Source organism: Oryctolagus cuniculus, chromosome 9, assembly GCF_051225735.1.
Source record: "Oryctolagus cuniculus isolate XC-2025 breed Fujian yellow rabbit chromosome 9, ASM5122573v1, whole genome shotgun sequence".
Lineage (NCBI taxonomy): Eukaryota > Metazoa > Chordata > Mammalia > Lagomorpha > Leporidae > Oryctolagus > Oryctolagus cuniculus.
Window position 1 is genome coordinate 126873086 of NC_142875.1, and position 23608 is coordinate 126896693.

Sequence of the window (23608 nt, forward strand, 5' to 3'; positions counted from 1 at the left end):
CAAGGCAGTATGCAAACCTGCTGGGGCTGGATCTTCGTGCTCAGGAGCCTACAATGACTTTCAACTTCCCGTGACAAACATGACCTCCCTGGGTTGGGGGTGACTCTGCAGCCTCGGCTGGGCTGACCACCAGCCCGCCAGGTGCCCACGGTTTCCACCAACAGAGGAGACCTTGACTGGGAAAGGATGGTTCCTGTTGCCTCCCCTGAAGACAAACTGTCTCCTCCGAGATCGCCCCATCTTGCCTCTCTCTTGTCCACTTTCTCCCATTTCCCCCCTCTGGCTTCCCCTGGCCCGGATGCTTCTCAGATGAGAACCTTAGGAACTGAACAGATTTACAAATCAAACAGCAAATGCTGCATGGTGCAAACGTGAAGGAGGGCGGGATGCAGGTCAGGAAACCAAGCCCTGCTGCTCCAGGAAGGGAGGGGCTCCACTGACTTCCTGGATTCCAAGCACGGAGTAGCCAGAGCAGTGTGGCTGCAGCTAATGCAACAGGGCCATACACTGACAGTGGACACACACAGCAGGCTAAGACGCTGCCTCCGTCCCTGTCACCCAGGGTACCTTCCTCCAGCCAAGCACTGGCTCTTAATGTAGAAAGGCCAAGATGATGCCCCAGGCATAGAAAGAAGGTCTATGCGTGTCAAGTTTCTTGGCAAACAAATGCCACGCGTGCTCCTGTCACACACCTCGCAAGATCAATTTAATTTGGGGACAGAAGGGGTTCCTTTGAAAGGCCACGAAGACAAGCTGTATTGCTTTTTATCTCTGTCCAACCCTAGAGCTTCCAGAGTTTATCTGACCTGTCGCTGCTGCCTCACAGAACAGCAGCCCACACTCCCTCAGCACCAGACACTTGTCAAGAGACAGGCTCGATTCACTGAATACCACACCTCCTCCCAAAGCCAGAAAAGGCGTGGTTACTCGCAGTGGCTTTGGGGGCTGTTAAGAGACATTGTAACAGGTAAAGTCTGCAAACAGAAACACCCTGAGCCGGTGCGTGTGCTGCTGTTTGCTTCTTGTTGATCTCCTTTAACTGGCACAGAAAACCCTACGGTCCCTGACACCAGCCCCTTAACACCCAACTGCCTGGGAGGCAGGTGCTTCGAGTGCTGTGTGGGATGCCCGTAGAACATTCCACAGCTCCTAAAGGAGGGCACACCATCGCCAGGCCTCCAAGTCATCTACAGAGACTTCCCTTCCTGCCTCACGTGGAGCAAAGCAGTCTGACCTCCCAAGCATCTCAGTGGCGTCCAGCACACATGGGGAGGATGGCGTCCACGCACGTCGCTTCCTCTACGTCACGCGGTAACAGGGATCACGCCAGGGACGTACCCCTTCCTTTAACTCAGAGGAACCAGCTTCTTAAGACCTTCTCTTCTCTTCATTTCTTTTTTTTTTTTTTTTAAAGATTTATTTATTTATTTGAAAGTCAGAGTTACACAGAGAGAGGAGAGGCAGAGGCGGGGGGAGGGAGTCTTCCACCTGATGGTTCACTCCCTAATTGGCTGCAATGGCCAGAGCTGCACCGATCTGAAGCCAGAAGCCAGGCACTTCTTCCGGGTCTCCCAAGTGGGTGCAGGGGCCCAAGCACTTGGGCCATCCTCCACTGCCTTCCCAGGTCACAGCAGGGAGCTGGATCGGAAGAGGAGCAGCTGGGACTAGAACTGGTGCCCATATGGGACACCGGCGCTTCAGGCCAGGGCATTAACCCACTGTGCCACAGCGCTGGCCCCCTTTTCTTCATTTCTTTAGACCATGGCACCCTCGAAATAACATCAGCCACAAAAACACTGACTGCCCCAAAGGCCAAGCGAGAGCCCTTAAGAGCTCCCACAGCAGGCTCATGGAGGCGTCCAGGTGCCTGTGTGCCAGCCACGGCGCTGGGCCTCCAGGCGGGCCTTCCCCCTCCGTCCTGCACGTTCTAGTCCCCCAGGATCCCACTGCCCTGTCAGGCAAGAGCAGGTGCCGGCCACACACGCTGACTACATGAACGATTTCCTTTCTCTCCCGCTTTTCAAAATTAAAATCAGAAAAAGAAAACAAGTGCACCCTGAACTCCAAAAAGTCTAAGCAAGCAGGGGCGAGGGAGTAAGGAGAAACAGACGGAGGCACGAGGGAGAACAGGTCTTCCTCTGCGCCCTGGGCTGCCAGCGTGGGTCTGCAGGGGTGGAAGGAGGCTCGGGAGAAGACTTCCCGGACAGCTGCAGTCAGGGAAGAGACCCTGTGACGCCAAGGAGCCCCAGCTGGAAACAAGGGAGCGGCTGTATTCTCGCCGACCTGGTGACGCCCCCACCAGCCGCAGCCCCCCACCTGGAAAACGTGTGGCTATGGATTATTCATAGTAGCAGTAGGGTCTGATAGCAATATCCTCTCTCACTGGGTATCTAATTAGGTTCACCTCACAAGCCCTGCATTATTTATGAAACAGAGCTGAATTTCATTAAGAAGAATTCTTAACAACCAGGTCAAGAAAAAGACCTAAAAAAAATTTATACACTTGTATCTGCCGATAGTTCCTTAAAACAGACTCCCATTTCCTGCAGGCCTAGGCAAGGGCATGATTTATTTTGTGTGTTTGCTTTTTAAATACACTTGAGTTGGAAATGGCTTGTTCTATTTTAATCCTGTGGTCTCCACGAAAGGAATTTTCTATGGGAAAAAGGAATTCTTTAAGAAATGTCTATGTTGTTGCAGCCATCGTCAGAATAACTAAGACCACCATGCCTTACGGTGTGCTCTACAGAGGTCCTGGTGGGGGTTACGCCCTTCCCCACCCGAAGGCTGAGCTCAGCAAGACTCCTTGAGCCTCAGCCGAAGGCTGAGCCTGGGAGACCAGGCTGAATGATAACCGCTAAGTGGATTTTTCTCCTCACAGTCAGTCGTAGTCAGCATTTGCAGGGTTCACAGGGACTCTTTAGCCACTCATCAGCATCCTCATTTCCATACGTTAAACTTCAAAAGTGTGTCTTATTCTGCCAAGTAGTTCTAGGGGAGAATAAAACTGGATATTTTTCTTCATCTTGAAAAAGGCAATCCAGCTATACAGATCAAGTTCTATGAGCTCAAGAAAATTTGTTTTCCAGCAGTGGATAACTTGAATTATTTAACTACTACAATGTGTTATTTATTTGAGAGATGGAGGGAGAGAGGGGGAGAGAGGACTGCCATCCGCTGGTGCACTCCCTCAATGTCCCCTACAGCCTGAGGTGGGAGCCAGGCACTCAGTCCTTGTATTCCACAGCAGTGGCAGGGACCCAACTACTTTTGTTTTTCACATGACAAAGTCTTTACCTTTAAATGATGACCAGAACACCAAGTAATAACATGTAATAAGTCCTTCAATTCTATCACCTAGTCATTTTGATTAAGAAGTTGAATGCGGCCTAAACAATTCAACAAGGAATCCATTGCTTTCACCCTTGGAAGATACTTCAAGGCTGGCTGCTGCGTCACCCAACTTACAAGAAACCTTTTATACTTTTTCATTGATAAAGCCCTTGACCTTCAAGAAAGCACAGGGGGAAATGGTCTCATTCCTTTCTTTCTTCAAAGAATTGTGTTTTTCTCTACTAGATTTAAGACAGAAAAAAAAAATCAACACTGACCTATGCATTACTTGGACTAAAAGGCACAGGAAAACACATGACCTGTATGTATCAACCGTCTCTAAGAAATTCGAAGTGGAAAGATGAACTCTTTGGCTAAGTTCTACATCTGTGCAAAGCAGCAGAGAAGTGAAGGGGCCGCCCCTGAAACACACAGAGCTAACCCAAGCCTTGTCATGTGGGCAGAGCGCGAGCTTTGCTGGAGCTGCCTTCCCCACGAGAGCACCTAACACGCCCACGCGTGGGACAAGTGTGGCTTTCCTCTATCCACTCATGCGGTGGTTTTCGTGGATCTCTGGCCAGATGTCACGGACCAAGGCCAGAGGTTATCCAAGACTTCATCCCAGTTCTGCTGCAAGTAGCTCTGGAGGAAGGCCATCTTCTCCTGGGTCTCCTCTCTTCACTGCCGCAGCTGCCTTGGCCTTGAACTGCACCCTCTGCAGGCGGCACTGTTCCACGTCAGCCCATGCTGCTGCCTTGGCCTGCCTCAGCCTCTGGTTCTTTCGCTTGCAGGCCTCAACACCATCTCCAAGGCCCACTCCTCAGCCTGCAGCAGCTGACTGGCCATCGTGGCAGGCACTCTCGAAGCCCAGCTGGAGTCAGGCGCGGGAGAGGAGCTTCAAACCCAGGCTCTCCAAGGGCAATGCGGATGACAGAATCGCGAGGCCACCTGCCTGCTCTGGGGCTGATTAGGATTTATTTTTAAAATTTGCTATTTACTTTCATTTCGTTTGAAAGAGATAAGAGACAGACACAGAGAGATCTTCCACCTGCTGGTTCACTCCCCAAATGCCCACACCATGGAGGCAGACGTCCAGGTCTCCCATATGGGTGCCACCCACCCAAGTATTTGCTTTTCTGCATCCTCCCAGGGTGCAAGCTAGCAGGAGGCTGAATTTGGAAGTGGAGCTCGGACAGAAACTTAGGAGCAGCATTTTGGGATGTGGGTGCCCCAAGCAGCATTTTAACTACTTTGCAAACACCCACCCTTGCCCCATATTCTCAACAAATATAACGCCTATTAAAGCATGTAAGGGGCTCTTAATTTTTATCTAACGGCATTTCCGTAGGCAGAATTAATAAAGCAGGCAGTGAAAGCCATTAGTGCCCTCCAGGCCCAAATGAATGAGCATCAACAATATGGTAAGAAAAAAATAGCTACTAAGAGAAAACAGTGTCTAAGTGCAACAGGGAAGGCAGGAACAAAAGATTAAGCCCCAAAGGCTGGAGGAATGCATTAACGGCACTTCACCTTTTAAAGTGCTTTCTCACACTGTCTCACCCAGCCCTCCAAACTCCGTAAGTGGGATTAATGTTCTATCGGCCGGTGCGGAACAAGGAGGCTGAGAGAAATGAATAGACTGGACCTAACAACAGCTCCTGACACTTGTGTTCTTCAGTGCAAAGAAGGCAGATGGCTCCTGGAAATCTATGTGCCCCGACGACGCACAAGTCACCCAACCTTCAGCCACTAAAATAACCTGCTGCAAATGAGAGCTGCCATTTTGAATAATTTTTCCTTTTGCATTTGTCTACATCTTTGAACCATGACTGTACAGGAACTGGTGTTCAGTGACAGAAATGAAATAAGCTCAATACTCAGAAAGCCAGGATGCGGAGACGCTTATCCACTGGGAAAAAAGGTGTCTTCCGCCATACAAAGTCATCCTGGTGCCTCCGAAAAGCTCTGGACCGCGGGAAGCTGCTGAGAATGAACAGCATGGAGTCGCGTACACAGGAGACACAAAGTCTCCAATCTACCGTCCCTGGGCACCACCTCAGCTGGAGTCAGAGACATCAAGATGTACTGACCACGGTGTGGTTTTCTGTGTTATTTCAGGCATTTACTTTAAATGTTGTACAATCCAGTTCCGAGCTACACACCCTGTTAATTTCTCATTGTGCGCGTGCCTTTTAAGGCATTCGAATAACACTGGGTCATGTGCTCCGGGCTGTAATTTCCGGTCAGACACTACACACCCTGATTTATTTGCCTGATTTTCATTGCACACATTAATTTATTTCAGGTTAACTACGCTAAGGTCAGATGTTTATTTTCTATTTCCTGTAGAGAAAAAAAAAAGCCACAAGAAAAAACACGACTGAGAAAAAAATTCAACCATAAACCCGAATTTCACCAAACTAAAAAAACAACCACCAAGTAAACTTCATTCCGGGCACCGGCACCCTATCTGCAACCCTGTTAGTGCTGGGCACGTTTGCAGTGGCTGTGTCCTTCATACCACACAATCCGAATCATTGAGTCCTTACCCTGCCCTGGGTACCACTGCTGATTCTATCGGTCTGCATCTTCAACTGTTTGCCAATGCCATTCACATTGGCACCATGCTTCTTCCGATCCAGCACAGACAGCCTTGGGAAAGGGCAGAACGGGCCACTGATGCTATCTGGCTCCCCCACAATGGATGACCTCCACCCAAGCCCCAGCAGGACTCCGCCCAGGCCATGTCCCAGCCCCAGGGCACTCGGATGTCCTCAGGATATGAGTCACTGTAAATGGCTCAGCGCTCCTGCTTCACGAAGCCCTGGGAAATTTACTGAATTCCTCTTCTACTTTTCTCAGTAAAAAATGGGGAAGACGACGATCTTTCTGGGAGGCTGGGGGCCATCACAGTGAACTGTGGACGGGAACTTGCTTTGCGGGCATAGAAAAACACCTGGACTAAGCGGCCAGGAGTGACTTTGTGGCTGTGTGCAAGAGGAGGTATGCTGTGCTACAGCTGCTTTCTTGATAAAACTAAGGTGAATACCACACTGACCCTGGGGACAAGCGGGTTTCTAAGAGAACAAATGAGACAGTGGAATAAAAATATCCACTGTTGCACCTGTTACCTACACACACTGAACACTGGGCGGTGTGGCTCAGCCCCGCTGGTGGCTCCGATGAACCCTTGCCACGTGCAGGACCAGCTCTTCTCCTCTCACAGGGATTTCTTTGTTCTGCCCAAATCATTCTCTTTACTGCTCCTCTGACCTTCAATTTGCTCCCATCATTCAAAATAACGTCAATGTCTCCTCGTCATTCATGCGGCAAACACTCCAGTCACTCAGTAGCCACCTGTCTCCTACACCGTGGGTTCCCAGATGCAGAGGAGGAGCGACCTTCTCCGGTCGAGGAGGGAAGCAAAGCTCTTTGTCAAGGACTCACTCCAAAGCCCGTCCAAGCTTCCTTGTCGCAAGCTTTTCTAACATGCTCGCCACCAAATGGGATCCCAGACACTTGCAAATAAAACCCAATATCTTAAAAAAAGGGGGGGGGTGGCACCCTGGTGCAGTGGGTTAATGCTCTGGCCTGAAGCACTGGCATCCCATATGGGCGCTGGTTCTAGTCCTGGCTGCTCCTCTTCCGATCCAGCTCTCTCTGCTATGGCCTGGGAAAGCAGAAGATGGCTCAAGTCCTTAGGCCCCTGCACATGCATGGGAGACCTGGAGGAAGCTCCTGGTTCCTGGCTTTGGATCGGCGCAGCTCCGGTTGTTGTGGCCAGTTGGGGAGTGAAACAGAGGATGGAAGACTCCTCTCTCTCTCTCCCTCTCTCCCTCTCTCTCTCTTCTCTCTGGGTAACTCTTTCAAATAAATAAATAAATCTTAAAAAAAAAAACACCCATATCCCACGTTACCAGCAGCCTCAAAGCCTGTTCTGCTGGGATTCTTGCACTAACATTCACAGCATGAACGCACCCTGGCTGATGAATTAACTTGGAGAAGACACACAGGTGGACAGGGACAGTGGGCCCATCCTCCTAACTGCTGACTGGTGACCAAGGAGAGCATGAGGGCTTGGGAGGACAGGAGACGGATTCTGAATGTCCCCTATAGGAACCCAGGGTCACCACGGCTGGTGATGGGCAGGAGCTGGGGTGCTAACCATCGTGCAGTGCGCAGGGCAGTTCTGCAAGGGAAGAACTTTCTCCCTATGCACAAGCACTGCTCTGTTAGTAGGGAGCCGTCCTCTGTCTGGAAGGGCCCGGGATAGAGACTTTATGCATTATGTTCATCCAGTCCATTGTCCATGGGCATTTCTGAGGCACCTACAATGTGCCTGGCCCTCTGCTGAGAACCCTGGGCAGTTGGGGGAACCTGTTCTCACCCGGGGGTGGCAGACAGACCAGAACCCATGACTGTATGTGCCACAGGGCCAGTGGATGGAGAAGTCAGGTCCAGAGCACACACCAAGGTTCTCCTGAACAGATGAGGCCTTTCCAGGAGGGGACCGGAGGCAGGGAGGGAGGGGTAGAGGAGCAAGAGTGTGGAAGGTGTTCCAAGGAGAGAAAGCCACGCCCAGCAGACCTGGGAAAATGCAAACACTTGATTGGGCAGAGCACAGAACAGGAGGGAAGAAAGGGAACTAAAGGGAGCAGAGTCTGCAGGGGTGTGGCTGGGGATGAGGAGCCCACAGGTGTGCTCTGGGAGTTGGGGAAGAACAGGTGCAGAATCTGTGGGCGTGGAGTGCATCCACGCAGAGCCTCCCACAGCAGCCCTTGGTGCTGAAGACAGGCCTCCAAACAAAGTCAAGAGGGCCGGGGAAGGGGAGAGGCCCAAACTCCTCCTTCCAGGACCTGGGAGACAGGCAAGTGTCTGCAGCAGCAGCAGGAAATGCAAGCCAGCACAGGGCTACAGAATATTAAGTGCTGCCGGGGGTCCAGTGGCTGAACCACACAGAGAAGCTGTAGTCTTAGGGGAGGGTGGGCGCCCCCACCAGGCTGCAGGTGGGCAGTGCGGTCATATGCTGCATAGCAGGTGCTTCTACTGGCCATAGAGCCCACAGGATGCTATCTCCTGAGGTGGCATCACCTGGTGGCTCCATTCTGTCCACGCACACTCTGCGATGTCCACACAATGACAAAGTCGCCTAACAACACTTAACACGGTCCATCATTACGCCTGACTATGAGGAGTGGGAAATAAAAGAAGACACTGTGACTGCCCAGAAAAGGTGGAAAGAGATAAGGCAGGAGGCAGAGAGCAGGGCAGGAGGAGAGGACTGGGAGGGAGAGGCCTGTGTGGGTGTCTGCTTAAAGATGAGCGTGACAGGAGATGCTTGAACGCTGACAGGACAGCAGTGGTGGTGGCGGTGGGGGGTGGGGGGAGCAGGAATTGAAAGGCTGGATTCTCAGTGAGATCTCCGCCCAGCTGGAAGGGATGGGTTCCTGAGCACACCAGGCGGCAAGCCTAGGGGAGAAAACCACAGGAACTGTGATAGAGAAAAGCCTGTATCAGCCTCGATCAGAGTAAAAGAACAATTGGATGTTGCTGTGGGGGTGCGTGTATTAGGGTGGGGGGCTGGAGAGATCAAAAGTCACTTCAGATCTTTTATTGTTGATGGCTTTTAGCTTTTCACTTTATATCCAGCTTGCTTTTAAAAAGTTAGGTAACTCACTTAGTTTAAACAAAGTATCAAGATGCTTACCGGTAGCATCTGTTTAACGAATATTTATAAAGCTCCATGATCCTAGTACTGTGGTCCACGCTGGGGCTTAGGACAAAGCTTTCTGCTCTTGCGAGGGTTACCTTCCTGGACAGGGACACAGACACTTAGCCAAACAGTCAATATGAGCGGCAACTCAAAAAGTTGATGGATGGGCGGGCGCTTAGCTCAGCAGTTACGGACATTAAGACACACAGACCCTGCATCGAATTGGCTGCCTTCAACACCCACCCCTGGCCCCTGGCCCCTGGCCCCTGGCCCCTGGCCCCTGAACCCAGTCTGCTGCCGCTACAGAGCTCGGGAGGCGACAGTGTTCACAGAAGTCCCTCGGTTCGTGCCATCCACGTGGAAGGCCTGGATTGAGTCACTGCGTCCTGGCTTCAGCCCACCGCAGTCCCAGCCACTGCGGGCACTGGAGTGGGCAAGCAGATGGGAGGTCTTTCTGTGTCTGTCTCTTTCTCTCCGCACCTTAAGTAACAGTAACAGACAAGTCATGGTTCAGTTCATGGGGAAGGCCCATGATGACCGAATTCCATTTTCCATGCACCTTTTGAAGCCCCTCCTACAGTAGTAAAGGCACGGCAGGTGCTGCGGAGGGAAGTGCGCTAGTGCCTGGGACACCAGCGTGCTGTCTGGGACCGGAAGCGTTCAAGTCCCGGCTCCCCGCCCCACGCCGACTCCCAGCTCACAGGCACCCTGGGAGGCGGTAGTGCTCCAAGTACTTGGCTCCCTGCCGCGTACATGGAAACCCGGGTGGAGCTCCAGGTTCTTGGCTTTGGCCCGGCCCAGCCTCAATTGTTGAAGGCACTTGGGGCATGAACCAGCAGATGGAAGGTTGTTCTACCTCTTTCTGCTTCACATATATGAATAGTCATCATACACATGACACTGTCCATGACAGCTCTGGGCCATAGCAGCTGCAGGGCTCCCTGGGATAGCTGAGGCCTCAGCTCTGACCGCTCTCTGGGCCTGGCTTCCCTGGGACCCCCAAGGGCACCCTTCATTAACCTCCTGTGTACAAGGCCCTGCTACGAATTCTGCCTGCCTCCCGGGGACCCCCCCCCCCAAAGTGAGTTTTTTTCAGTACAAAAATGGTTTAACACAGAGAAAACGGCAGCCAGAAAGAGCAAAAGCCTTTTGAAGATTAAGCCACAAAATTGGACTTTGAGGTTCCTTTCCTAAGTATGGCTATAATGTGACTAAAATTCTAGGTTATTTTTCTAAAGGACACAATGTTTACTTTCCTAAACTTAGTGAATAAAACTGTTAGATTTAATTAACACTATAAACACAGCGAGAATATCATTTCATTAACAAGAAAAAACAACATAATTTTGTGATACTGGAGGGTATATTTAGACTTTTAGAAATGAAAATAGCACACCAGCCAAAATCCCCATCATCACTTGCTAACTCCAGCTAACAAATGGAATTGGAATTTCCATTCTTTCCAGAAATAATGGCAGCTGGTACCCAAGGCCACCTGTTGTCATGAGGGCTATTTTAAACATTCATTCAACACTGGCTGTGTAGAGAAAGTCTTTTAAAACACTTGTTGATTCCTGATTTTTAAACATACTCAAACTCCAATAAAATGAACTGCAGTAACTTGATCTTGACAGACCACGACATTGGGGAAGAGTGGTTAATTAGACATGGCTGGGTTTCCTTCGACGCCAATACTGTTTCTTTACTATCCATTCCTTTATGACTGCCTCTTTGTTACACACCCTTATTGAATTCTAATAGACTCTCCTTGCCAGGTTATACTTATCTACATAGCAGGGAATAAAATGAATATACCAATAGGCTCCGTGGCCATGGCAAGTCTCCATTTTGCTCACTGAACAAATTCCGGTGAGAGAGTCTAAGCGCTACCCCTGAGCAGGGGTGGGGCCACCACACACCGAGTACAGCCTGCTTCTGCACGGGAGCACTGAATGTGCGACAGGACGTTCACCCCTCCCGGGGCAGAGGCGCCTGGGTGGGGCTTCAAACCCTTCCACACATGTTTTCTTTACTGTTAGATTTTCTAATAAATGTCAACCACACATCTAGTAGGAGTGGACAAGACTGCTCTTAAGGAGTCTGATGACTGTCCACGCACAGCTGTCACCTTCCGGGCAGGTCAGGTAACGACATCTGGGGGTGCGGAGGACAAATCTTCTGCATTGAAACCATCCTGGTGAGAAGCAACTGGAAGAGGGCTCCTAGGGAAACGCATGGCCCAGGGAACACAGGCCAACTTGAGAGCCTTCCTGATCCAGCCAACAAAGGCTAACTTCATTCTCATTCCCACTTGCAAGGCTCTTGGCAACCAACCCATTCAGCCAACCAGTAACTGAGTCACAGAGGGAATTGAAACACACAGTAGGTGATAAAAAACAGAATTCAAGACTCTGCTGCCCACCATGGAAACCCTTCTAAAACGGTCTATCGGTGGTGGTGTTGGATTTCCAGGTGGTCTGTTTCCTGTAAGACAGACCACTGGATATGCAGAAATCAGTCCCCTTTCTCTGGGAGTCTGGGCCTGTCTGCTCCCAGTACTGGTGGTGCTTAGTGAGTTGTGTTTAGTACAAAATGTGTTCCATAGTTCTCACTGCAACTGCACAGCATAAAGAAACATTTTGTAAACTGACAGAATGTGCAAAGAAGAGTCATTTCTATGAAAAATACCCAAATATATTGAATTACCAAAAGAGGTCAGAAGTGGTTAAAAGCAGTATTATTGAACGACATAAGAGCAAGACAACTACAACAGACTAGAGGAGAAAAATCGCAAAAATCTCAGTCAACGCAAATTACTTTGTAAATATCTGAAAAATTTTTATCCCACTTAGAAAACCACAGTGATCATCAGAGCCATGAATTATGGATGTGCTGCTTACAGATTCTCATCAGCAGACTCTTGTTTGAGGCAAAGGACGTGGTTGGTTAGACATTATGCAAGACTGGTGAATGCGTGTGTGCTTGAAATTTCAGGGCAAATTTCAAGAGTGAGACTAATTTGTTTTATGATTCTCTACTTTTAACTGGCTTTTAAGCTAATCAAAAAAGTACAGGGGTACTTCACAAAGTTCATGAAAAAAAATGGAATTGATAAGTTTATTTTGGTGCAAAAAAAAAAAAAAAAACACTGTGAAATTCATGCATAGTTCTTTCAAGTATTTTCCATGAATTTTTTGAAGACCCTTCTGATACGGGGGACCTACGTAGGAAGTTACTTAAGAATAAACGAAGTTGGAAGAACTTCTAAAAATAACATCTGTGTAGTCCTGCACTGTAACCACACCCCTTACCTGTCAACCCAGTGCGCCCATTTCCTATAATGCACTTGAGACACATCTTGGACAGAGAAGGAGATGCCATGACAGTCCCATGGAAGTTAACCCTCACTGGTGCCATGCAACTCCCAGAAGGCCTCATGGACATGAAACTGTACCCTGCGGTGTCCACCCTGCTTGTCTAAAAGGAGCTGATACAGGGAGCGGCAGATCTTGCTTCTGGATCCTGCTGTAGCCCTCTCCCTCGTTCTACCCTCACAGGCAACTCTGTGCCCACCCACAACGGGTATTTCTTTTTTTTTTTTACAGGCACAGTTAGAGAGAAAGGTCTTCCTTCCGTTGGTTCACCCCCAAATGGCCGTTATGGCTGGCGCTGCGCAGATCCGAAACCAGGAGCCAGGTGCTTCCTCCTGGTCTCCCATGCGGGTGCAGGGCCCAAGCACTTGGGCCATCCTGCACTGCCCTCCCGGGCCACAGCAGAGAGCTGGCCTGGAAGAGGAGCAACCGGGACAGAATCGGCACCCCAACCAGGACTAGAACCTGGAGTGCCAATGCCACAGGCGGAGGATTAGCCTAGTGAGCCACGGCGCTGGCCAACACAACGGGTATCTCTTGGGGAGCTGCCCACACTCATGTGCAAATGTGTGTTCACTCTCTCACCTTTAACCACATCCTGCTCTTACGTCTGCACTGTATTAATCCTCCGCTTTCAATTCCTATCTGTGGAGGCAAGAACGTGGCATAAAAATTGAGGCATGCGTGCTCATACCATTTCCATATATGATTTCATTTTTTGCACCAAAACACGCTGATCTTTCAGGTCCACCTTTCGTTCCATGAGCTGTCTGAAGTCCCTCACACGCATGAGGCTGGGTGATGTTTGACAGGTCCCCGTGTCTCCTCTTGGCGTACTGGGTGCAGTGTTTCCTGGGAGTGCCTGTGCAGGAAGTGTTGAATTGTTGGGTGGTCCCGGCCTGTCTACTCCTGTCCAGGAATGGTGGGAACCTTCCCCGTGGGAAACGCATGGTCAGAAAGCTTGGAAGGCAGACAGCACAGACCCCAGCGGTTTTCTGATTTCACACTGTGGAACATGTCAGGCAGCAAGGACACACGAGAGCACCACCCCTCACAGCAAAGCAAAGCCAGCTCTCCTGTTTGCTGAGGACCTAGCGAAGGATCCCAGCCACTACTCGTTATTATAGTTTTGATGATTTGGGTCTTTACCATAGAACCTTTCTGGTAGCATTCCCAGGGGGGATGTTCATTACACGACAGCAGTGAGGGCTAGCGAAGGGGAAGAGAAGCCAATGGTACTTCTGCATTATTTTTTTTTTTTTTTTTTTGACAGGCAGAGTGGACAGTGAGAGAGAGAGACAGAGAGAAAGGTCTTCCTTTGCCGTTGGTTCACCCTCCAATGGCTGCCGCGGCCAGCGCGCTGCGACTGGCACACCGCGCTGATCCGATGGCAGGAGCCAGGAGCCAGGTGCTTTTCCTGGTCTCCCATGGGGTGCAGGGCCCAAGCACGTGGGCCATCCTCCACTGCCCTCCCTGGCCACAGCAGAGGGCTGGCCTGGAAGAGGGGCAACCGGGACAGAATCCAGCGCCCCGACCGGGACTAGAACCCGGTGTGCCGGCGCCACAAGGCGGAGGATTAGCCTAGTGAGCCATGGCGCCGGCCTACTTCTGCATTATTTAAAAAACAAAGCAGAAAAGCAACAGAATGCTCATGTTGTATATAATTATCAATTTAGTAGAAGGCTATTGGCAGAGGTGCAGGCCAGCCTGGAAGTGACTGGTGCAGACACAACCCTGAGGACTAATGTCACCAGTGCCTTGGAGACCCAAACACTCATTAAAACATCAATGGGTAACTGCTGGAACTGACTTCAAATAATGGTGCCCTGACCCTGCATTTCCCTAATAACTCATTTTTTTTTGCTAAGTATAAATATAGAAAAAAATCAGATTCCCTAAAGACAGAGGAGGCCTGGAGCAGCTGTGGGACATCTGACACAAACAGCCAGATCAAGACAGCGTCATCTGCAGTCCTGGGGCGAGCAGTCATTAGGATGATGAAAGGTCCTGCTCTTTTCCTCTTGTCTCTAACAACATCTTAACAAACACACACAGGCAGGTGTCTGCTGCTGCGCGAATTAGGACGCAGCTTGGGACATCCGACCACAGCGCCGGAGTCCCCGGCTCAGCTCTGCTCCCAACGCCAGCTTCTTGCGCACGAGCACCCTGGGAAGCTACAGGTAACCGCTGGAGTAGCTGGGCCCCTGCCAGCCTCACTGGAGACCCCTAGGGAGCTCCTGGCTCCTGACTTCAGCTTGGCCCAGTCCTGGCTGTTGAGAGCGTCCGGGGACTGAACCAGTGGGTGGGTGATCTCCGTCTCCCCTTCTCTGCGTCTCTCAACTTTCCAAATAAATAAACATTTTTAAAAAGAATTGAAAAAGAAAAACATTCACATCCTTTGAAAAGTCACCACAGAGGTAACCAGCCAAAAATGTTTTAAATCGTAAGGAATTTGAACCCGGCCGAGAGTCTAAGACAGTTCACTAATTACTATGCAGTTTATTTATGGTTTTAATTGTTTTTCCCTATGTCTCAAGGGACATATTTCTTCCAGAAGCACAGTTGCTGAAGCAAATATTTATTTTTATTGTTTCACAAGAAGGAAGTGGAAGTACCCAAGCAGCTACTATATTTCTTAGAAATCAACCGTGAGGGAACTGTCATTATTTTATACCTTAGCCCCCGAGCTATGCCTCAGGGTCGGTATTTCTTTTTCTTTTTTTTTTTTTTAAACTCAATAGAAAATATCTGTTGCCCCGAAACAAAGGTTTAAAAGCTCTAGACCTGCTTCCTTCCAACCGACAAACCATCTGCTTTCTTCCTCCCTTTCAGAACACGACCTAAAAATCTTTGAACATTAGTTATTAAAGCAAAAACACACTTCGTTCGTGCCCCTGAATGAATATGCCTATTTAAACATGACATTGCCTCCTTTCAAAATAATACATCCTCACTGTGGAACACATGGAACACTCAAGAAAATATCAGGAAAAAAAAAAACCACAACCTCACCAACCAGAGATAAGCATTTAAAATATTTTGGAAACTGTCTGCCATTGAAAGAATATAATTCCTTATTGTAAATATAATGTTCTATCTCTTAATAAAAAATTCTGTTTCTCAACCAAAAATTTTGTTACTATTATCCCTCTAGATTATACATCTCCAGTAGAATTTGGAAAAGTATTTGGTAATGAACTTGCTATGTATGCTTTAAAACCCGTGTTATAAATGCCAGGTCCTGGGGCTGGTGCCATGGCGCACTAGGTTAATCCTCCGCCTGCGGCGCTGGCATCCCATATGGGCGCCGGTTCGTGTCCTGGCTGCTCCTCTTCCAGTGTGGCTCTCTGCTGCGGCCTGGGAAAGCTGTAGAAGATGGTCCAAGTGCTTGGGCCCCTGCACCCACATGGGAGACCAGGAGGAAGCTCCTAGCTCCTGGCTTCGGACCGGCGCAGCTCCAGCCATTGCGGCCATTTGGGGAGTGAACCAATGGAAGGAAAACCTCTCTCTCTCTCTCTCTCACTGTCTGTAACTCTACCTGTCAAATAAAAAATAAAAAAATCTTTTAAAAAATAAATAAATGCCAAGGGGCCGGCGCCTAATCCTTTGCCTGCGACACTAGCATCCCATATGGGTGCCAGGTTCTAGTCCCAATTGCTCCTCTTCCAGTCCAGCTCTGCTGTGGCCCGGGAAGGCAGTGGAGGATGGCCCAAGTGCTTGGGCCCTGCACCCCATGGTAGACCAGGAGGAGCACCTGGCTCCTGGCTTTGGATTGGCGCAGCACCAGCTGTTGCAGCCATTTGGGGCGTGAACCAACGGAAGGAAGACCTTTCTCTCTGTCTCTCTCTCTCTCAGTGTCTATAACTCTACCCGCTAAATTAAATAAATACATACATACATGCCAGGTCCTGAAGTCTCAAGGAGTTTGATTAGATGATGATAAGCTGTGCAGAACATGACAGAGTTCTCATAGGCACTGCAGTGTGCACAGTGTGGTTGGTGATGCGTATTTTAAGCATGTCCCAAAGTGAACAGGTCTCAGAAAGTTCCACTGACACTGTGCCACTGGGGACAGGTGTTCGGCAGAATTAAAGTCACCACCCGGGACACCGGCCTCCCCTACGTGGGGCCTGGCTGGAGTCCCAGCTCCACTCCCGACTGCAGCTTCCCGCTAACGTGCACAAGGGAAGCAGCAGGCGGTGACTCACCCACTTGGGGAATCTGGAGGAATTCCCGGCTCCTGGCTTTGGTCTGGCCCAGCCCTAGCTTTTGTGTGCATTTAAGAAGTGAACCAGCAGGTGAGAGATCTCTGTATCTGTGTCTCTGCCCTTCCAATAAATAAAAATAAATAGAATTCAACAAACAAATGACAAACAAGGGTGTGTTGTTCTGTGCAGGCCTGGGGACCCTCAGAGAGGCTCCCGTGAGTCTCCCAGGACGCTTCAAAGGAGACGGATCCGATCACCTCGCTCCGCCTCCCACCCTGGGGGATCCCGGGCAGCGTGTGGTCATCGGGCCCGCACATGCTGGAGGGCAAACATGTTTACTACCTGGGAACTCCTAGTGCAAACCCTCTCCAAAGTCAGAGCTGCAGTTCAAGAGGCCCACAGCTCACGGCTGGTCACACAACCCAAGTTCTCTCTTTCCCGAAGGTCACACCTAAGGACACGTGTGCAAAGAGGGACATGAGAAGGCCAGGGAATGCACACACAGGCTCACGGCAGCTGCGACATTTCTCCTCTATACACACCTGATTCACACGCGTCCATGCACATGTGGGAGGCCTAGAGCGCCCCCTACAGAGAGCATGAAGAATTCACTGCGACAAACCCCTGGAGAACTTACTAGAGTGTTTGTGACAATGAATTCCTGTTTGTGCCTGTGTGCTCCACCGCACGCCACGTCACTGCCTAACCTGTGGCCGTAAAATCTGTCACAGGAGAACACCGGGAGTTGGCAGCATCGTGGTGGCACTGCACTGCAGCAGAATCGAGCACTGAGCCACAGTGGACCACGTCCATGGATGAGCTCACACACCGAGCACCAGGAGAGGCCACCAGGCCGTCTCTGCGCCCAGGGAGGGAAGAGTGACGTCAGTACGGGCCTGAGTGCACACAGCCAGCGCCCCCTGCAGGAGCTTACTTGAGGGCGGTCCTGTAGTGGTATATGGCTTCCTTGTTCCGACCTTGGTCCTTCAGGAAGTTGGCGTAGTTGTAGTGCACCTTGGCGTTGTGCGGCAGAGTCTCAACTCCAGACCTACAATGGAGACAGAAAAGGAATTCGTCAGATTCCTGCTTGTTGTACTCACAGCTTTCACCAAGCTGCACCTGCAACGTCCACTGCATCCCTCTAGAACAAGGCTTCCAGAATTGTGCCATCTGATGGACGCTTCGTTAACTGCACAGACACACCAGCTGCGCACATGAACAAAGTGTCCTCCGCAGGTGACCCCAGGGCCTCCTGACCTGCCACACGCGTAAAGCTGAGCCTTCCCCACAGGGGCACAGCAGGGTCCAGCCACAGACCCGAGGGCTCACGGCGCCACCAGCACCACAAGGCCAGCCTCGCTCTCCTAATTCGGGAGGCGGAAGGCAGAAGTGTGAGGACCCTGGGTCTGCTGCCCAGATCCCGAAGAGGACGATCTGTGGCCCTCACCCTGCTAGGGGTCAGCACGGGAGGATCAGGCTAACCCTTCCTTCCTTTCATGTCTCTCTCAGGGGCTAGGGCCCCACTCACACAGCACTGATGAAACACCCCAAGCAACCCCCGTGTCCACGGCAAAGATAAAAGAACGAGAAGATCAAATGCATTCACATAATGACAACAGCCAATGACACAACCTCTTTTTTTTTTTAAGACTTATTTATTTGTTTCAGAGGCAACGAGTTACAGAACCAGAGAGAGGGAGAAACAGAGAGAAAGGTCTTCCATCCACTGGTTCACTCCCCCAATGGTTGCAGTGGTTGGAGCTGAGATGATCCAAAACCTGGAGCCTGGAATTTCTTTTGGGTGTCCTATAAGGGTGTAGGGACCCAAGTATTTGAGCCATCCTCCACTGCTTTCCCAGGCTATTAGCAGAGAGCTGGATCAGAAGTGGAACAGTTGGGACTTGAACCAGCACCCATATGGGATGCCGGCACTGCAGGAGGACGCTTAACCTACTATGCTACAGCGCCAGCCCCACAACCTTCTGTTTAAAACATGAGGAGGGTGGAACATGTGGTGCCTTTCCTCTGCCTGCTCTCCCCGTTCCTTTGTCTTTGTTTCAGTGTGGAACCCACGTCATGCGTGAGGCTCTCTCCCACCCCCCACCCCCAGCATACATAGTCCTGCTGCCTCCTTGTGTGTGTGTGCACAGTGCCCAGGGAGTCTCACTGCAGGGAAGACACCTCCCAGACCCGGTGCTGGGCAGGCAGATCCTGACTCAACAGTGAGAGAAGCAAAGTCAGGCTTGTCTGAGACCATCGTCACGGGCTGGCGCGCGAGCAGCCTGGCGGGAAGGGAAGGCAAGGGGTGGTCCAGGCAGCATCACACGAAAGGGAGAAGATCCAGGAGCGGAGATGGCAGAGCAGGTGTATGGCATTTCGCCCAGCTGAGCCGACGGCACAGCTGTCCAGTACCTCCAGCGAGCCCCTTCGGAGCTGCGCTGGGGCCAGATTCACCACGTTCTGGGAAATCAGAGGAGTGAGGAAACTCGGGCGATGGACAGACAGCGGATGGCAGCAGGAGAGCGCGGTGTCAGGAGGGCAGGGTGTGTTTCTCCCAGGACGGCAGTCAGGAAGCTTCTCAGAAGGCAGCGACTGCAAACGGGAGGCTTTTACGATCCAGACAAATCAAATTATCCTCGCGGGGGAGGGCAACTTCCCGCCCACAGGCTTTATGAAGCCCAAGAAATCATTCGGTCCAGCCCTGCCAAGGCCACCGCAGGCGGGACTCGAAATTCGCTATTTCTACAGCAGGCTTATTTTAAGTTGCTAATTTTGTATAGCCCATGAATGATGGCATAAATGCCCAAACGGCCCTTGGCAGCACAAAGGTCCCCTACCCACCCCTGCGAGAGACACAGTGGGACGTCCTAAGCAGACGACGGGCGTTGGTGCTGCTGCCACGCCACAGTTGCTGCCAGTCTGAGTGAAGACCCTAACGGGCCTGTGATCACACTGCAGACCTGGGGTTTTATCTCCAGTGGGGGATCAGGGGCCCATCCGCGGGCATGGGGTGGACCTGGAGGATTCAGGAGACACTGAGGAGGCAGAGGTGGTGAGTGGCAGGACACATGGATACGGATTCTCTGGAGGACAAGCCTGCACGCTGAGCTCAAGCCAGTCCTTGCAGGTTCTGGGGAGGACCCTCTCCCTGGCTTGCAGGTGGTCACCTTCCAGTTATGTCCTCACCTGACCTCTCCTCGGGGCACGCATAGGAGCCCTACGGGATTGGGGCCCCACCCTATACCCTCACTGAACCTTTATCACTCTCTCACAGGCCTAGCTTCAAATACGGTCACATGGGAAGTTACAGTATCAACACAAAGAGTTTTGGGTGGACATAAAGTATTCACTCCACAACATTCTACTCCGCCCCCCCAAATGTATGTCCTTATTATATGCAAATGCATCCATTCCATTCCTATAGCCCCCAAATCCTTAACTCACACAGCATCAACTCTAAATTCTGAAGTCCAAAGTCTAAGTACTAAGTGAATCAGAGAGGGGTGAGATTCAAGCTATGATTCATTCCTAGCAAAATTCTTCTCCGGCCTTGAACCTATGAAGCCCATCAAGCTACGTGCTTCCAACACGCAGTGGTGCTGCATGGATAGGACAGACCCTCCCACTCCAAAGAGCAAAGTCTGAAAGACAAAAGGGGTGACAGGTGCCAACAAAGTACCAAATTCAGCAAGGCGAACTCCGTGAGATGGACAGGCTGCAGAACACTTCTTGGTTCAGTGTTCCACCGCGCATGGCCACTGGTGGCAGTGTCAGCTCCATGACTCTGCAGGTGGGCTCTCCACAAGGGGCTGTGCATGTGGGGCTTGTTTTGAGGGGGGGACCCCCAGGCCCCCAAATCAATCTGGAAGTCATTCTTCCCTTTTCTTGAAGACTAATCCAGCTCCATGCCCTCTTTCCCTCTGCCCTGTTATTGCTGCTTCTTTGGGCCTAGCTGGCAGGGACGGTGCTGCTATGGTCTCATAGGGATTCCTGGCTTCTGCTGAAATGGATGAGTTGAGTCCTGGTTCACACGCACAGGATTCTCTACCCAGCGGTTGTTCAGCCACAGCCATCTGTGATGTTCTCTTTAGAACCAGCGTCCTCATTTTGTGCAGCACGATCATGTGAATACTGTCCACATCTCCAGTACATTTAATATAGTGGATTTCAAAATCCTCAACTTGAGGTTACTTCCTGCTTAGCAGTTCCTTCAGTGCGTCTCTGACTTCCTGCATTTTACTCTAAGCAGTAACAGGGAGTCAAGCTGCACCTGCTACACTTTGGTCAGAAATCTCCTCTGCTAAATTTCAATTTCATCACTCATAAATTCAACCTGTTATTCTAAATATTAGAATATGAACACAATTCAGCCAAGATCTTTGTTTATTTTTTCTTAAGCAAGGATTATCTTTCCTGTAGTTTCCAAGACCATGTTACTCATTTCTGCCTGAGACCTATCTCTACCACAATTCTGTTCGTGAGAATCTATTCTCTAAGAAATCAGTCTTTCTCTGTAGCTTTTTATTTCCTAAGCCCTCGTCAGAATAACCTTTAACTTCCACATTGCCAGCACATTCCTCAGAACTCTTCCACTTCCAACCACTAACTTGTTCCCAAGCTTTCCCAAGCTGCTTTCACACTGTCTGTCTGCTTGCTTGTTATGCACTTCACTTCTCAGTACCCAGACCTGAATTAGTCTCCTCAGGCTGCCAGGACCAAACAGCAGAGGCTGGGTGGGCAAAGCTGCAGACACCTAGCCTCGCCCCTCCCTGGGGACTGGGACATCCAAGAGCAGCCAGCACCACCGGTGTCTAGTGAGGTCCCTCAGGGCATGTGCAGAAGACAGCCAGCGAGCTCTGGTGTGTGTTCCTCTTTTTATATGGGTCCCCAACCCTAGAACCTTGTTTAACCTTTACCACTTCCTCCTAGGTCTAAGCCCAGCTGGAGTCCAACTGGACGCCAGGGCTTCCCTATCTCCGTTCTGGGGCACATGGACATTCAGTCTATTGCTGACTCATGGACATTCAGTTCGTAGCAATCAGCAAAGTCCAAGTACTTACCGCCAAGGGAGTGCAAAACGCCCCCCCCCCCCCCCTTGGTCTCAAGAGGTAAGGCCGGTGGATTCCACCGAGCGGCTGCACCTAAGGCTTGTACGTCCCATCCCATGCCTGTTTACAATGTGACGGAGTTTCTAAGGAACCCAATAAAGGGCAACACCAAGGCCTTGAAGAGGATCTGAGGCAGGAGCGGGGCAGGAGGGGTCACTCTGTCACTTGCAGCTGCCTCACCAACGTGACCTGTCCAAGAGCACTCAGCCAGCAGGTGGCAGCCCCAGGGAGCTTGGCTCTACAACGTCTACTTCCTCACCAGAAAGTAGAAGTGGGTAGTGCTCGGGTGGGCAGAGGCTATGAAAAACAGATGCACAGGGCTGAAGGACACTCCACAGGAAAACCCCTGGAACCGATGGTGACTAAATGAAAGCGTACAGGCAAAGAGAGGGGAAGGACCTCACAATGGAAATCGGGTTTCTCGGCAACTGTATTTTATAATACCACCTAATACCATGCTTGCACTTAATTTCTCTTTTTAAGGTAATATTAATATTAATAGGGGAGGCCGGTGCCATGGCTCAACAGGCTAATCCTCCGCCTAGCGGTGCCAGCACACCGGGTTCTAGTCCTGGTCTGGGTGCCGGATTCTGTCCTGGTTGCCCCTCTTCCAGGCCAGCTCTCTGCTGCGGCCAGGGAGTGCAGTGGAGGATGGCCCAAGTACTTGGGCCCTGCACCCCGTGGGAGACCAGGAGAAGCACCTGGCTCCTGCCTACGGATCAGCACGGTGCGCTGGCCGCAGCGCGCCGGCCACGGTGGCCATTGGAGGGTGAACCAACGGCAAAAGGAAGACCTTTCTCTCTGTCTCTCTCTCTCTCTCTCACTGTCCACTCTGTCAAAAAAAATATTAATAGGGGAATTCCACACGAAGTGTTAAAACTACAGATTGGTGCTGTGGCACAGTGGGTAAAGCTGCCGCCTGCAGTGCTGCCATCCCTTGTGGGTGCTGGTTCCAGTCCCAGCTGCCCCACCTCCAGTCTAGTTCCCTGCTAATGTGCCTGTGAAGGCAGAAGATGGCCCAAGTCCCTGGGGCCCTGCACCCACGTGGGAGAGCCAGAAGTAGCTCCTGGCTCTAGCTGCTGTGGCCGTTTAGAGACTGAACCAGCGTTTGAAAGAACTCCTCAACTCCCGCCCCCTCCCATCCCTACCCCAATCCTATTACTCTGCCTTTCAAATAAATAAATCTTTTTTGGAAAAAAAAAAAGGTGTTAAGCTCTGTTAGGTAAATGTGTTAATGTTTTGAGGATCTTTTAATTGAAATAAAGACCTAGCAAAGGTGTACCATGGAAAATTGACCAGCTGGGAATTGGAGGAAGTCCCTGGAGGAGAGACCTGAGCAGCACCGTGCAGAGCTGCAGGCCAGGGCACGGGAGACATCCGAGAGCAGCAGACCCAGGATTCACACGCGGCTGCTTCTGCGATCACCAACAGAGTGCAGGGCAGCTAAATGCAGGCCGCGAGCGGTCACTAAGACACGTGACACGAGGCAGACACAGAAACAAAACCACTGCCTGAGCTCATTCATGGGTGCAAGCTGAAAGAGAAGACCCGAACTGGGAGAAGTGCTTGCTATACTTGGGACAGGGTGGACCCTGACGGTGGTGGGGGTCTCCTTCCAAAGTAAGGTACCTGGAGGCACCGACGTCTCAGGTTCCACAGCACAGTGGGGCTGACTGTGGTCCACTACAATGCACTCTGCACTGTCTGAACAGCTGGAAGACAGGAGCTGGTAGGCCCCAAACAGAAAACTTAAGGAATTAAAAATGCGAATTGCCCCATCTCATTCGTTTACACTGCATGTGTGTGTTCAAAAATTGCACGCTACCACAGAAAAATGCACAAGTATTACAACTTGATGTGGAATTTCAAACATAA

General features: G+C 50.8%; 1 protein-coding gene and 1 pseudogene across 3 annotated transcripts in view; both read right to left on the reverse strand.

Moving 5' to 3' along the window:
- TMTC1 (transmembrane O-mannosyltransferase targeting cadherins 1) overlaps nucleotides 1-23608 on the reverse strand; it is a 256056-nt gene that overhangs the window by 51608 nt on the left and 180840 nt on the right. For all 3 annotated transcript variants that reach the window (XR_016213670.1, XM_070049600.2, XM_070049599.2), the window contains one exon: nucleotides 17560-17673. Coding sequence is in view for 2 of the 3 variants with exons in the window: in XM_070049600.2 (XP_069905701.2) it covers nucleotides 17560-17673 (114 nt within the window). In the remaining variant the exon portion in view is untranslated. The remainder of the gene's footprint in view (nucleotides 1-17559; nucleotides 17674-23608) is intronic.
- Nucleotides 3875-4179, reverse strand: LOC138843896 (V-type proton ATPase subunit G 1 pseudogene; annotated as a pseudogene).